Genomic DNA, 16,355 nt, shown 5'->3' with positions numbered 1-16,355 from the left:
CACAGTACCCAGTTTCGCCTGTTATTACCATCTTATATTAGTATGGTACATTTGTCACAACTAATGGACCAATATTAATACATTATTATTAATTAATGGCCATGCTCTATTGGGATTTCCTTAGTTTGTCCCTTAAGCCCTTTTGGTTCCAGATTCCCATGCAGGATAACACATGATCTTTAGTTACCCTGGCTCCTCAGCCTCCTCCAGGCTGACAGTCTTCCTTGTTTTTGATGATCTTGACAGTTTTGAAGAATACCGATTAGAGAGTTCATTGACTGTCCTTCAACTTGGCTTCGTGTGATGTTTTTCTCATGGATAGACTCAGGTTATGGGCTTTCGGGAGGAAGGCACAGAGGTAAAGTGCCGTTCTCATCTTATCAGCACATCCCGTCCAAGGGTGCATGCCATCAACATGGCTCATCACTGTGGTTGTTGACCTTGGCCACCTGGCCGAGGGAGTGTTGGTCAGGTCTGTCCACTGGAAAGTGACTTCTCCCCCAACTTCATCACTTGGCTGTTAGAAGGAAGTCAGCATGCGCCAGCTGCACTTAAGGAGTGGCAGATTATATTCTACCTTCTTGAGGGTGGGGTAGCCACATAAATTATTCAGAATATAGCTGCATGGGGATTTGTCTGTTCTCTTCATTTATATATTTACCCAATCATTTATTTATATATACTGCAGCATAAACTTACAGATACTCGTTGTGTACTTTGGGTTATAACCGAATACCATGTTATTTGTTTTGTGGCTCAAATTGTTCCAGCTTTGGCCTTTGGGAGCTCTTTCAGTTAGGTCCTGTGTCCGTTTGACTTGCCCCCACCAAAGTAGTGTCTTTTGGTTTTATTGTTGTTGTCTGAGCACTTCTTTACTTTGTGGCACCACAGGAGACTCCAGATTCATGTGTTCCCTGCCCCAGCCCTACGTGCAGCTGCTTCCCCTGGACGCCTGCTTCCTTCTGCTATAGAACGGCCTTGGAAACCAAGGTTTGGGCATTGGGTGTCATTGCTTTAAGCCCTCTCAGCAGACAGAGCTCAGAAACATGTGTTTATACTAACCTGTATGTGTGTCTATGTATGTATTTATACTTACATATCTGCATCTGTGTTAAGGGAAACCTGAGTCTGCCCTGATGTCTCCACTCTAGTGGCACATGGTTCATTCCCACCATCTCCCCTTGCTTATCCATCACCTCCCTCTCCAACAGTGAGAGATCTGCCCCTGCCATCCTCCATCCTTTTATGTAATTGTTCCATCCTGGTGTTCCTGTGTAGTGGTTTCAGAATTGTTAGCCTCCACCTTTGTGGGAAGCAAGCTTACTAACTAAACTGCAGTGCTGATATGCAGTTCCTGTTATCTTTAGTTTTAGAGTCTCTACTCATTTCCGGAACGACTTAGGTCAGCACCTTCCTTCCCCTCACTGCCTTCAGTGAGGTTGTTGTATGCTTGTCATACAATCTTCATTCCATCCTGGGGTTTCCCCGTCTCCTAGTCGGTTTTACTTACATACTTCAAGGTTCACTCTTGGTGCTATAAGGGTCTCTGGGCTTTGACAAGGCATCATGTCACATATCCCTCACGATGGTATCTTACAGGAGAGTTTTATCACCCTAGAAGACCTCCTTTACACCACCTATTCAGCCCCTGCCCTGCAACCTCTGACAGCCACAAATCGATTTTCTGTCTTTAGTTTGCCTTTACTCAAATGTCATATAAATGCAGTCATACAACATGGAGCCTCTCAGACTTGCTGCTTTCCTTTAACAATGTGGATTTCAGATGTGGTTTGCTTCATTCCTTTTATCACCAACTCATATTCCATTGTATGGATGGGCCAGTTTGTTTATCTATTCACCTATCAGAGGACATCTTGGTCGCTTCCAGTTTTTGACGATTGTAAATAAAGCAGCTCTAAATATTTACATGTGGGTTTGTGTAGACATAAGTTTTCAGATCAATTGGGTAAATACCTAGTGTCAGTACAATTACCGGATCATATGGTGAAACTATATTTAGCTTTATAAGAAACTGCCAGACTGTCTTCCACAGTGGCTGTACTATTTTTCATTCCCACCAGCAAGGAATGAGAGTTCCTGTTGATCGGCGTCCTGGCCATCAATTGGTATTTTGTCTGTCTTTTTGGATTTCTGCCATTCTAATAGGTGTATAGAAGTATCTCATTATTGTTTTAATTTGCATTTCCCTAATGACAAATGATGTCGAGCGTCTTTTCATATGCTTATGTGCCATCTGTATATGTCTTCTTTGGTGAAGTGTCTTTTCAGATCTTTTGCCCATTTTTTTAATTGGGCTGTTTGTTTTCTTACCATTGAATTTGAGGAGTTCTTTTTATATTCCTTATACAAGTCTTTTATCAGATATGTGATGTGCAAATATTTTCTCCTAATCTATGCCTTGTGTTTTAATCCTCTTAGGTTCTCTTGCAAATTTTTTAAAATGTTAATGAAGTCCAAGCTATCAATTTTTTTCTTTCATGGATTGTGCTTTTGGTATTAGATCTAAAAACTCATCACCAAATCACTTTCTTCTAGAAGTTTTATAGTTTTGCATTTTAAATTTAGGTTTATGGGCCGTTTTGAGTTAATTTTTGTGTAGGGTGTGAGGTTAGTGTCTAGGTTCCCTTTGTTGAAAAGATGAAGATCTTGGCTGGGCATGGTGGCTCACACCTGTAATCCCAACACTTTGGGAGGCTGAGGCAGGCGGATCACCTGAGGTCAGTAGTTCAAGACCAGCCTGGCCAACATGGTGAAACCCCATGTCTACTAAAAATACAAAAATTAGCTGGGCATGGTAGCCAGCATCTGTAATCCCAGCTACTCGGGAGGCTGAGGTAGGAGAATTGCTTGAACCCAAGAGACTGAGGTGGCCAAGATTGTGCCACTGCACTCCAGCCTGAGCAACAAGAGCGAAACTCTGTCTCAAAAAAAAAAAAAAAAAAAGAAAAGAAAAGAAAACATGATCCTTTCTCCAAGGAATTGCCTTCATATCTTTGTCAGTGCTGCTAGTGTTTCAAAAATCATGTCCTTTTCCTTTCTACCTAGCTTACGTTCTGTAAAACAGTGGTCCCCAGCCTTTTTGGCACCAAGAAAATTGTGGAAGATGATTTTTCCATAGAAGTGGGGGTGGGTGTTGGGGATGGTTTTGGGACGATTGAAGCATGTTACATTCATTGTGTGCCTTCTTTCTATTATTATTACATTTTAATATATAATGAAATAATGATACAACTCACCATAACGTAGAATCAGTGGCAGTCCTGAGCTTGTTTTGTCGCAATCAGATAGTCCCATCTAGGGTTGATGGGAGACAGCAACAGATCATCAGGCATTAGATTCTCATAAGGAGCGCTCAGCCTAGATCCCTCGCTTGCACGGTTCACAAGAGTTTGCACTCCTAAGAGAATCTAATCTGATCTGACAGGAGGCAGAGCTCAGGTGGTAACATGAGTGATGGGTAGCAACTGTAAATGCAGATGAAGAGTTGCTCACTCGCTCACTGCTCACCTCCTCCTGCTGTGTGGCGTCATCTTCCTAACGGGGGTTGAGGACCCCTGCTGTAAAATGTTACCTTTACAAAAGGGAAGTTTCTGATGTTATTTTCTGCTTGTCTTACAGCAAGACCACTGATGCAGACCCTGCCTTTAAGAACCACTGTCAACAATGGCACTGTGTTACCAAAGAAATCTAGTGGCTCTCTACCGTCCCCCTCCGGGGCCAGGAAAGAAACCGCTGTGCCGACAACCAAAAGGTGAGCCAGACGCAGGGCCTTAAAGGAACTCTAAAAGCAGTTCTCTCTTCGATCCCAAAATGAGTATTACTTTTTAAAAGCGTATTGTACAATTTCTTCTCTCAGTTAAAGCTTATCAAAGTCCAACATTTTATATGTTGCCATAACAGGAACTAGTTAAGTTTATTATTATTGTCATTTTAGATTTACTTGTGTTACCTTTGAAACCTCACTGGCTAAAACCACAGTGTGGTGTTTTGTATTTTTACTTAAAGTTCTCTTTTGAAAAAACAAATGTTAGTATAACCTGGGTAAAAATAAATAAATGTTCCCAAGTCCATACTGGGAACATGACAACATTCAGATTGCCATGGCAACCTCAGATTTTTCTCTATGCAATTTGGATAAGCTCATGCTTTCAAAATGTACCCAACAGTGGAGTCTAAATATTGATGTTATCTATCACAAAGAGCACAGTTTGCTCTTAACTTTCGTATTATTTTGTAATTGCCATTTAAAGATTTTTATATTTTAGGACCAGGTACAGTGGCTTACACTTATAATCCCAGTACTTTGGGAGGCCAAGGTGGGCAGATCACTTGAGCTCAGGAGTGTGAGACCAGCCTACCTTAACTGTTTTTAAGTGTAGAGTTCAGTAGTGCTAGCCAGGCTCAGTGGCTCATGCCTGTAATTCCAACACTTTGGGAGGCCGAGGAGGGTGGATTGTCTGAGGTCAGGAGTTCGAGACCACCGTGACCAACATGGCGAAACCCCATCTCTACTAAAAATACAAAAATTAGCTGGGCACAGTGGCACATGCCTGTAATCCCAGCTACTTGGGAGGCTGAGGCAGAAGAATCACTTGAACCTGGAAGGCCAAGGTTGCAGTGAGTCGAGATCACACCATTGCACTCCAGCCTGGGTGACAAGAGCGAAACTCCATCTAAAAAAAAAAAAAGAGTTCAGTAATGTTAAGTATATTCACACATCTGTTGTTGTGCAACAGAGCTCTAGAACTTTTTCATCAGGCAAAAGAGAAATTCTAGACCCATTAAATAGTAAGTCCCCCCTCTATTCTCCCCACTGCCCTTGACAACCACATCTCTACTTTTTGTTGCTATGATTCTGACTGCATTAGGTATTTCACAGAAGTGGGATCATCTAAGTAGTGCTTGTCCTTTTGTGACTGGCTTACTTTGCTTAGCATAATGTCCTCGACGTGCATCCATATTGTAGCATGTGAGTGATTTTCTTTTTAAGGCTGGATAATATTGCATTGTGTGTATATATCATATTTTGCTTTTTATTTTAATTTTAGATTCGGGGGTATGTGTGGAGGTTTGTTACAAGGGTATATTTGTGATGCTGAGGTTTGGGCTTCTGTTGATCCCGTTACCCAGATAGTGAAGATAATACCAAATAGGAAGTTTTTCAGCTGTTACCCACCTCTCTCCCACCCTCCTTTTGGAGTCCCCAGTGTCTGTTATCCCCATCTTTATCATATTTTGTTTATCCATTCATCCATCACAGGCTATTCTGTACCATTTATCTGCACATCTGTCCTTATGGCCAATACCCTACCATCTTGATTACTCTTGCTTTTTAGTATGTTTCAAAATCAGGAAATGGGAGGCCCCCAACTGTATTGTTCTTTTTTGTGATTGTTTTGGCTATTTAGGATCCCTTTATATTCCATATGAATTTTAGGATAGTTTTTTTTCTATTTCTGCAAAAAATGCCATTGGGATTTTGATAGAGACTGCATTAAATCTGCATATCACTTTGAGTAGTATGGACATTAAGCAATATTAAGTCTTCCAATCCATAAACATAGGATGTCTTTCTCTTTTTTTGTATTTTCTTTTAGCAAGGTTTTGTGGTTCTCAGTGTATAAGTCTTCTATCTCCTTGGTTAAAGTTATTCCTAAGTATTTTATCCTTTTTGATGCTGCAGTAAATAGAATTAATTTCTTAACTTCCTTTTCAGCGTGATCATTGTTATTGTATAGAAATGCATCTGATTTTTGTGTGTTGGTTTTGTATCCTGAAACTTTGTTGAAATTATGTACTAGTCCTCAGAGTTTTTTTCTGGAATCTTTAGGGTTTTCTAAGTATAAGATTCTGTCATCTGTAGACAGATAGTTTTACTTTGCATCCTTTCCTATTTGGATGCCTTTCATTTCTTTCTCTTGTCTAATTGCTCTGGCTAGGACTTCGAGTACTATGTTGAATAATAGTGGCAAGAGTGGGTGTCTTGCCTTCTTCCTGATTTTAGAGGAAAAGATTTCAGTCTTTTACCATTGAGTATTTATTTGAGCTATGGCCACTCAAATCTAGCATTTATTACATTGAGGTAGTTTTCTTCTATTCCTAGTTTGTTTTGTTTTTATCATGAAAGGGTGTTGAATTTTGTCAAATGCTTTTTCTGCATCAATTGAAATGATCATGTGGTTTTTGTCCTTTATTCTGTGAATATTGTATCACATTGATTGATTTTCATGTGTTGAATCATTCTTGCATTCCAAATATAAATCCCAGTTGGTCATGGTGTATAATCCATTTAATGTGCTGTTGAATTCAGTTTACTAGTATTTTGTTGAGGATTTTTTCATCAACGTTCATCAGGGATATTGGTCTGTAGTTTTCTTGTATCTTTGTCTGGTTTTGGTATTAGAATAATGCTGGCCTCATGCAATGATTTGGAAGTGTTCCCTCCTCCTCGATTCTTTGGAAGAGTTTAAGGAGGACTGGAATTTATCCTTTTTTAAATGTTTGATAGAATTCTCCGCTGAAGTCATCAGGTCCTGGGCTTTTCTTTGTGGGAGATTTTTGATTACTGCTTCAGTCTCCTTACTAGCTCTAGGTCTGTTCGTATTTTTTACTTCTTCGTGATTCAGTCCTGGTGGGCTGTTTGTTTCTAGGACTTATTCATTTGCTCTAGGTCACCCAATTTGCTGGCATATGCTTATTCACAGTGGTCTCATAGTCCTTCTCATTTTTGTTATATCAGTTGTAATATCCTTTCATTTCTAATTTTAGTTATTTAAATTTTCTGTCTTTCTTCATTAGTCTAGCTAAGGGTTTTTCAATTTGGTTGATCTTTTTTAAAAAACCAATTCTTGGTTTTGTTTATTTTTTTTTCTATTGTTTTTCTATTCTCCCCTTCATTTGTCTCTGCTCTAATCTTTATTATTTCCTTCCTTCTGCCAACTTTTGGTTTTCTTTTTTTTCTAGTTCCTTGAAGTATAAAGTTAGGAGGCTGATGTGAGATCTATCTTCTTTTTATGAAAACTTTGATCACTATAGACTTCCCTCTTAGTACCCCTTTAACTGCCTCCTGTAAGTTTTGGTATGTTGTACTTTCATATGTCTCCAGATATTTTTAAAATTTCTTTGTGATTTCCTCTTTGACCATTGATTGTTCAAGAGTGAGTTGTTTAAAGATTCACTTTTTATTGTAGCAAATACAGGCATTCCTCATTTTATTGTGTCTGTCTTTATTGTGCTTTACCACATTTTTTTACAAATTGGAGGCGGTGGCAAGCCTGTGTTGAGTAAATCTATCAGCATCGTCTTTCCAACATGTACCCACTTCATGTCACATTTTAGTAATTTTCGCAACATTACAAACTTTTTTGTTATCATTATGTCTGGAATGGTGATCAGTGATCTTTGGTGTTAATACTGTAATTGTTTTGGGGCACCCAAAACAGCACCCAGAGAAGGTGGCCAACTTGATCCATAAATGCAGTTTGTGTCCTGACTGCTCTGCCCATTGTTTCCCTCTCTCTCCCTCTCCATCGGCCTCCCTTTTCCGTGAGACACAACAGTATTGAAATAAGGCCATTTAGTAACCCTATAATGGCCTGTAAGTGTTCAAGTGAAGGAAGAGTCATACTTTTCTCACTTTAAATCAAAAGCTAGACATGATTCAGCTTAATGAGGAAGGCATGCCAAAAGCCAGGATAGACCATCATGTCGTTTAGATGTTTGTCTCCTCCACATTTCAAGTTGAAATGTGATCCCCAGTGTTGGAGATGGGCTTGGGAGGAGGTGTTTGGGTCATCAGCGTAGATCCCTCATGAACGTCTTGGTGCTGTCCTCACAATGAGTGAGTTCTTGCTGTGAGTTCACTCAAGGTCTGGTTGTTTAAAAGAGCATGGCACCTCCTCCCCACTTGCTCCCTCTCTTGCCAAATGACATGCCTGCCCCGTCTTGTCTTCTGCCATGATTTAAAACTCCCTGAGACCGCACCAGAAGCTGAGCAGATGCCGGTGCCATGCTTCCTGGACAGCCTGCGGAACTGTGAGGCCATTAAACCTCTTTTCTTTATAAATTACCCAGCCTCAGGCATTCCTTTATAGCTGCACTAAATGGACTCATGCAGGCCTGTTGTGCCAAACAGCCAAGTTGTAGATGCCAAGAAGAAGTTCTTGAAGGAAATTCGAAGTGTTACTCCAGTGAACACGCGGAAAAAAAAAAAAGGTGACATCCTTATTCCTGATAGGGAGAAAGTTTGAGTGGTCAGAATCAAAGATCATACCAGGCACAACATTCCCTTAAGCCAAAGCCTAATACAGAGCAAGGCCCGAACTCTCTTCAATTTTACGAAATCTGAGAGAGGTGAGGAAGCTGTAGAAGAAAAGACTGAAGCCAGCAGAGGTTGGCTCATGAGATGAAGGAAAGATGCCCTCTCCATAACATAAAAGTGCAAGGCAAAGCAGCAAGTGCTATTGTAGAAGCTGCTACAGGTTATGCAGAAGACCTAGCTGGTTAAGATAACTGATGAAAGCAGCTACACTACACAACACATTTTAGGCCGGGCGCGATGGCTCACGCCTGTAATCCCAGCACTTTTGGAGGCTAAGGCGGGCAGATCACGAGGTCGAGAGATCGAGACCATACTGGCCAACATGGTGAAACCTGTCTCTACTAAAAATACAAAAAATTAGCTGGCGTGGTGGCGGGCGCCTGTAATCCCAGCTCTTTGGGAGGCTGAGGCAGGAGAATTGCTTGAACCCAGGAGGCGGAGGTTGCAGTGAGCCGAGATCGCACCACTGCACTCCAGCCTGGGCAAAAAGAGCGAAACTCTGTCTCAGAAAAAAAAAAGAAAAAAAAAAAGCAACAACAACAACAACACATTTTCAGTGTAGACAAAACAGCCTTATATTGGAGGAAGATGCCATCTAGGACTTTTATATGAGAAGTCAATACCTGGCTTCAAAGCTTCAGAGGAGAGACAGACTCTTGTTAGAGCCCGATGTGGCTGGTGACTTTAAATTGGAGTCAGTGCTCATTTATCTTTCCAAAAATCCTAGGGCCCTTAAGAGTGATGCTAAATCTCTTCTGCCTGTGCTCTGTAAATGGAAGAAAACCTAGATGACAGCACATCTGTTACAGCAATATGATGTACTGAATATTTTGAGCCCATTGTTGAGGCCTACTGCTCAGAAGAAAAAGCTTCCTTTCCAAATATTACCATTCACTTACAGTGTACCTAGTCACCCAGGAGCTCCGATGGAGCGGTACAAGGAAATTAATGTTTTTATGCCAACTCACACAACATGCATTCTGCAGCCCTTGGATCAAGGAGTAATTTCAACTGTCAAGTTTTATTATTTAGGAAATACTTTTTTTTTTTTTTTGAGACAGAGTCTTGCTCTGTCTCCCAGGCTGGAGTGCAGTGGTGTGATCCCGGCTCACTGCAACCTCTGCCTCTGGGTTCAAGTGATTCTCCTACCTCAGCCTCCCGAGTAGCTGGGATTACAGGTGCACACCACCATATCCAGTTAATTTTTTTGTATTTTTAGTAGAGACAGGGTTTTGCCATGTTGGCCAGGATGATCTCGATCTCTTGACCTCATGATCCGCCCTCCTCGGCCTCCCAAAGTGCTGGGATTACAGACGTGAGCCCCCACACCTGGCAAGGCTATTGCTGCCATTGATAGTGATTGCTCTAATAGATCTGGGCAATGTCAATTGAAAACCTTCTAGAAAGGATTCAACATTCTAAATGCCTTTAAGAACATTTGTGGGACCAGGCACAGTGGCTCATACCTGTAATCCCAGCACTTTGGGAATTTGAGGCAGGAGGATTGCTTGAGTCCGGGAGTTTGAGACTGCAGTGAGCCATGTTTGTGCTACTGCACTCCAACCTGGGCAACGGAGTGAGACCCTGTCTCAAAAGAAAAAAAAAAAAAAAAGAACATTTATGATTCATGGGAGGAGGCCAAAATCTCAACATGAACACAAGATGAATGGGAAGAAAATTATTTCAGCCCTCATGGATGACTCTGAGGCAGTTCAAGACTTCACTGGAGAAAGCCACTGCAAATATGCTGGAAATAGCAAGAGAACTAGAATTCGAAGTGCAGCCTGAGGATAGGACTGAGTTGCTACAATCTCCTGATAAAACTTTAATGGGTGAGGAATTACTGCCAAAATAGTAGTTTCTTGAGATGGGATCTACTCCGAGAGAAGATGCTGTGAACCCTGTTGAAATGACAATGAAGGGTTTAGAGTAGCACACAAACCTGATGAAGCAGTGGCAGGGTCGTGTGGCTGGAGCGTGGGGAACGTGGCCTGGGCTGTCTGGATCCAAAGCCTGTGTGCCTTCCATTGTGCTCGGCTGCTTCCTGCACAGATTTCCAGGTCACCCCTGACATCTGCCGGAGGAAAATGCTTGCTATAATGACTGCTTGCAAATCATCCTTCTTTTATGCCCCATCCTGTCCGTGTACTATTTGTGGGAGCAGGAGCAGCCGTCAGGAGTGAGGGTGACTCTCAGCAGAGGTTTCTCAGATTGCAAGTCTGATGTTGATAAGGGGGCGCCGGGGCCAAACAGCAAGTAAAGAAACAAGTCCGGGCTATGAACAGAGGCCTGGGTCTTACACCCCTACATTTCAGCCAGATGTGAAAGGGCTCATAGGTGGCGATTACTCTCAGCAATTTTATCTTAGTAAAGAAGGGAGGGAGGAAGGGAGCAAGACAGAAAGGAACGAATGGACACGTGAAAAATTATGATAGTAGCCATCATGTTATTTCTAAGTGTGTACATTTGTGTACTCGCATTTAAATGGTAACCCTCCTAGAAACATTCTAAGGCCTCTGTAGACTTTTCCTTATAATTTACAGAATATCCATTTGATTACTCTAATAAGCTGTGGTCAGCATATAGCTGCCAACTAGAAATACATAGTTTTCTAGACTGAGTGTCCAAGACTCTGGGTTTTGAGTGAAAGCGTAGTGATTCATGTATTTTGGTTCGTTTCTGGCTTTTTTGGGCTTCAGTGGATGGGAGTTCCCTTCCATTTGGAAGCTGGAAATAAGAACAGTAGCATCTAATTGCTACTCCGCGGTAAAGTTCCTGTAGATCTCTCATTAGGAGGGAATTTTGAAAACAGAAGCAGGCTGGGCATTCTGAATATTAGGATTAAAATAACTTCCAAGTCATTTCAAATCTGTTTACAATCAGGTAGGAATTTTTCTGTAATCAGAGTTCCAAATTAAATGAGTCGGGGCATCTGTGGTGTGTGGATGGGTATATGTTTGTTTTCTTTTCTCTGGGGGTTTTTCAGCCTGGTGCTTAGGAACAAAATCCCCTTTGGAAATAGTCCAGTGCCCAGCGGTTGTGCTTTGTGTTGCCAATTAAGACTTCGATTGAGGGCTTGATTTGGAATCCTTGGGAAAAGCTTTGTTTCCATTAGGCAAAGGAAAAAAGGCAGAAAATCCAGAGAAGACATTGTAGGTCATACCTTGCTCAGTGGGGATGCGGAGGCTGACAATGGAGTAACATTTCTACTGGCTCAAGAAAGAGACAATCACTGTTCTCTGGGCTCATAAGTAGAGCATGACAATAGGCCAAGCTATGTGAACAGAGATCAAAAGAACAAAACTGGTACAAAAAGCGTTATTTAAAAAATGCTCTGTGACAAATGTGAGATAGAATGGTAAATATCTCTTGCTTCCAAACAAACAGCCAATAGTCCTTTGGAAAAATAGTTCCACTTGTTAGAAGCACAGCATTTGTAATTGCACTGAAGTCAGTGCTGGGGACATAGCGTGATTTGAAGAACAGAAAGCCAAAATCTGGCTTCAGTTGATTTTTAAGAATTATTTCTAATGTATTTCTCTATTATTCAGATGAATTGAAACGTAGGTGATAAATCCATGTTTGAGTCTGTTCTCGGTAGCAAAACAGAGGTGGAAGTATTGTCCTGTTGAACAAAGGAAGACCCGTGGGACGTGTCCCATTATCAGAAGTGATACGGTTCTCCCCACTAGCTTGAGCTGACTTTGTATTGTAGAAAAAAAGACTTGTGTATATAGAATTCTCTAAGATTCTCCAAGACCACTAGCCTTCCTGAAAAATAACTTGGATTTTGCCAAAGATCAGTTTTTAGACAGTGAAAGATATGAGCATTTGTTAATTTAATTATTGAAATGCGTCATCTCAGTCTGTCAGAATTATCTCGTAATTTGAGGGACAAAAGCCAGGTGGGTCCTAGTCCCCTGTGGACCCTCCAGCACTCAGCATAGCGCACAGTGGATGGTCGATGCCTAGTAAGTGTTTGTTGAGCAGTTCACTGCTTTTATCCAGTGTTAGTCGCCCCAGCTGTCAGGACAAATGAAATCATCAGAAAATCTCTGGTCACACTTAAGAGCTGCCTGTCAGATTTCTGTTTTGGTTGTAAAAGTTTGGGATACTTTTGCAAAATTTTGGAAAACCAATTTTTGATTCCCAATCACATGATGAAGGAAAACCTAATTGTAGGTTCTTATGCTTAGAATTCCTATTAACCGTAAGAAGAAAGACATCTGTTTTTCTTATGGTCACCAGTCTCTTTGCAGAAATTTTATTATGTCTAAAGTGTTAATTGGCACAAATTGTTGAATGCATATGTAATGTAATGTAAAGAACCATTTATTTTCATAACTTAGAAGGTTGCAGGTTTGGGTGTGCGGGCAGAGAGCAGAAGGGAAAACAAAGTAATGGTGATGTCTAATGCATTTCTACACCAGAAATACTTGCCTTAAGCACTAGAAAATGTACTGCATTATTGTGCAGTCTCTCACAAGCCTGTACTTCTACCACTTTCAAAATAAAGAGCATTATTTTTCACTCGCCGTCCAGAGGGAACATAGCTTCTTTGATATTCCCTGCTGGTTATTTGAGGAGGCTTCCTGCAGTGAGTGTACAGTATTGCTCTCTCTGGCTGCCCTTGTTACCGCAAATGTCTTGTCTTCAAGCTTTATTTTCTGTCCTTCACTTTGAGTCCTAGTAAATCCTCTTTAATTCACAAGAGCCGTTGGTTCTCAAAAGGAAATGTCTTGTTTTTTATTCTACGTCTGGGACAACAGTAAGTTTTTTTTTAAAGTTTAACATTTTAATGCAAATATGGGAATGACAAATATCTTGGAAGAGTTGTGATGGATTCTATCCACATCTATATATGTGAACCAAAATGTTTTTCAATTTTGATGTGTGCGTCCTGCAATTTACTGAAGCTTATCAAAGTATTTTTCCACACTTTTATTAATTGCACTCACGTTTATTCTGCTTTGTTTCTGTGCCTCTTATACGTAGATTAAACAGATCTGTGAGTCTTCTCAATGCTTGCAAACTGAATAGATCGACACCAAGGTGAGGGGAACTTAGATTTACTTTGTCACCATAGCTGTTCCTTCCACTGTTTCCATCTCTGTTTTAACATAGTAGCTCCAAGGTCTTGTCCAGTGCCTACCATTCATCAAGTCGTCAATCATGTAACTATATTAATCATTGACATTTTTTGTTTTTTTAGATGCTCATCTGGTCCTCCAAAACTAGTATACTTTGACATTCATAAATTGCAGGTGGTGTTGATTAGGGGCCTAATAGAGAGAACACAGGGTTGAAGTCACCAGCCCCACCACTTGCTGTAACCCCAGACAAGTTGCTTCACACTCCTGAATTTGGTTCTTCATCTGTAAAGTGAGGATAATGATATTGCTGCTGGGATTTGTGAGGTTTTAATTAAATAATACAGTATATGTAAAAGTCCAGAGAACTCCTTAAATGTTAACTGTGGCTGCTGCTGCAGTTTTCATCACTGGCACCCCCATGAACCCCTCCAACCACCAGGTTGGGGGTTAATTGTTAGAAAATCAGGTATTGTTTGCTGTAGTTGATGAACAGTTGTGGTTTTTCAGCTCTTTAAGGGTGTTTTATACAGTTCTCGAACTTGCTGTGAACTTGCCATGAACTCCCACAAGGACGCCCCAGAGGCCAAGCTCTGGGCTCTTCTTGCGGCTGCAAAATCTCCCAGGGCCCTGGCAGCTGGTCAGGGCAAAGTGTGCTTCAGAGCCTTGTACTAAAGACTGGGCGGAGAATAATCCTGCTAAGTCAAATTTGCTTGGTGTTTGTCGTCAGGGGAACATCTTGAACTTGAAGCACAAAGGCTCCTGTAATTTTTAGACTTTAATCCCAAATTTCAGAAATGTAATGCTCGCTTAAAATCTGTAATTTCCTTGTCCCCAAATTGAGCATTCTCAAAACGCACATTTTGACCTTAAGGCACACCCTGCTGATTGCAGTTGTAAGATTCTGGCACTGTCCACTCAAGGGTTCCCCAGTTACCAAAAAGACTATGTGGAAAGTGTATTCAGATAATCACCCTGAGAGCGAGGTGATTTTTCAAAGCCAACATACCGTAAGGGTTTTGAAAAACCTGCTCGGAGATTACTAACTGAGCCACTGGAAGTTGCAAAGGAAGGAGGACTGCAAGTTGGGCTAAGGAGGGTATAGACAGAGGAGACAGAGAGGGGAAGGTAGGAAGAGAGGAGAGAGTCACTGGCTACCAAGAAGGAGAGCAGCCAGCACCAGGCAGGAACTGCCTAGATGGGAGGTTTGTCATTTCCTTATGAGGAGGGAGGACATTGAGCTTCAGTGCAGGAGCAGAGGTGTTGGCTGTGTTAAGTTCCTCAGTTCCTTCGTGCTCCTTGTTGAGATCTGGTTCCCGTGCACCCTTCACTGAAGCTGTGCCCACTGGAGACGCCTGAGACTCCCCACTTCCCGGGGCTCACTCCCTCCTCTGTGCAGCACCAGCACACGTACCGAGTCCTGCGCTAGCCTCTGCGCACCACTCCTTCTCTCCTGGTGTCGCTGCTACCTCTGACTCCTGCGGTAGCTTCTCAGCCCACGTCTTTAAACATTAGTTTTCCCGGGGCTCTTCCGTCCTTGGTGACCTCCTCCCTCCGTGATTTCCTCTGCATCCGTGGCTCAGCACCCGCCAGATGGACAAGGCCTGTCCTGAGCTGTCTCGGGTGTTGCAGGCTTGTATTCTCACCCACCCACACCTCCAGTTCCAAGTGTCAAGACCAGAACCACCCAAGTCTGTGCCTGTTCCCAGAGCCCTGGCCCCTCGCCTGCCCCTCCCCTCCTTCTTTTTTGCTTACAGAGCAGGTGCTGCCTTAAAGCAGTTTGTGTCTCTTCTGGTGACAGGGTCACTGTGTGATACTTCCATTTATTTCATCCTTTCATTTAATAAGTGTGCACCAAACTTTTGTGTGAGGCTCTGCAAAGCATGCGAAAATGATAAATGAGATAAGATCTCAAGAAATGTGTGGACTAATGATGACGATTATAAAATATATACAGAGATACCTATACTACAGTTATGTGCTCTGTCTTAGTGAGTTTGGGTTGCTGTAACAAAGTCCATAGACTGGGAAGCGTATAAACAGCAGAAATATATGTCTCACCATCCTGGAGGCTGGGAGTCCGAGACCAAGGGGACCAGCGTGGTCGGGTTCTGAGGAGGGCTGTCTTCCAGGTTGCAGGCGGCCATCTTCTCACATGGTGGAAAGGGTAAGAGAGCTCTCTGGGCCTCTTCCATAAGGACACTAATTCCACTCATGAGGGATCCACCCTGCTGACTTCATCACCTCCCAAAGGCCCCACCCCCTAACTCCATCACATTGAGGGTTAGGGTTTCTACACATGAATTTGGGGGACACAAACAGTCCATAGTGTGCTCTGAGAGGGGGACAATCAGCCTCCACTCCGTGCCTGGGCTCTGGCTTACCCCTCATGCCTGCGAATCCCCTGTGTATTGGAGATCCCCTCTCCTAGAGCAGGCTCTTTCCGTCTGTGTCGTAACAACACATTCAAGCCATTTGATCTTTTCTGGAAATTCGCAGTCTTCAGGAAGCCTTCCCCAGGCTGCCTTCCCAGGCCTCCGAGCACTCTAGTCACTCTTGTCCTACGAACGAAGTTGGCCACTTACATGGACACCACCTCCAAACGAAGGCATCTTGCATAGGGTGGAACATTTCTGTCGTTACCTGTGGCATCCTGTTAGCATTTGTCCCACGCGTGCCTTTAGGCCAGATTTCTTCAGCATCAGCACTGTTGACGTCTGGGCCAGGTGATACTTTGTGGAGGGGCCATCCCGGGCTGCGTAGGATTTTTAGCAGCACCCCTGGCCTCCACCCACTACATGCCAGTAGCAGTCCCTCCCCAGCTGTGGCAGCAGAAGGATGTCTCCAGACATGGCCAGATGTCTCCTGGGGGCACCATCCCCCTGGGTTGCACAGCACCATCTAGACCAAGCTTGTCCAGCCTG

At 42.5% G+C, this 16,355-nt stretch overlaps 1 protein-coding gene across 7 annotated transcripts in view; it reads left to right on the top strand.

The window, feature by feature from the left end:
- The window catches only part of EML1 (EMAP like 1), a 206,660-nt gene that overhangs the window by 124,776 nt on the left and 65,529 nt on the right, over positions 1 to 16,355 (top strand). For 4 of the 7 annotated variants that reach the window (XM_031667858.1, XM_031667856.1, XM_031667857.1 and 1 more), the window contains exon 3: positions 3,640 to 3,772. In XM_031667858.1, coding sequence (XP_031523718.1) covers positions 3,640 to 3,772 — 133 coding nt within the window. Of the gene's footprint in view, positions 1 to 3,639; positions 3,773 to 13,336; positions 13,394 to 16,355 lie in introns of all 7 variants that reach the window. The other 3 variants (XM_031667853.1, XM_031667854.1, XM_031667852.1) reach the window with 1 other exon arrangement.

The sequence above is a fragment of the Papio anubis genome, chromosome 7 (assembly GCF_008728515.1).
Source record: "Papio anubis isolate 15944 chromosome 7, Panubis1.0, whole genome shotgun sequence".
NCBI classification, from domain to species: Eukaryota; Metazoa; Chordata; class Mammalia; order Primates; family Cercopithecidae; genus Papio; species Papio anubis.
The sequence above is the reverse complement of the archived record's forward strand: the minus strand, read 5'-3'. Positions and strand labels throughout refer to the sequence as shown.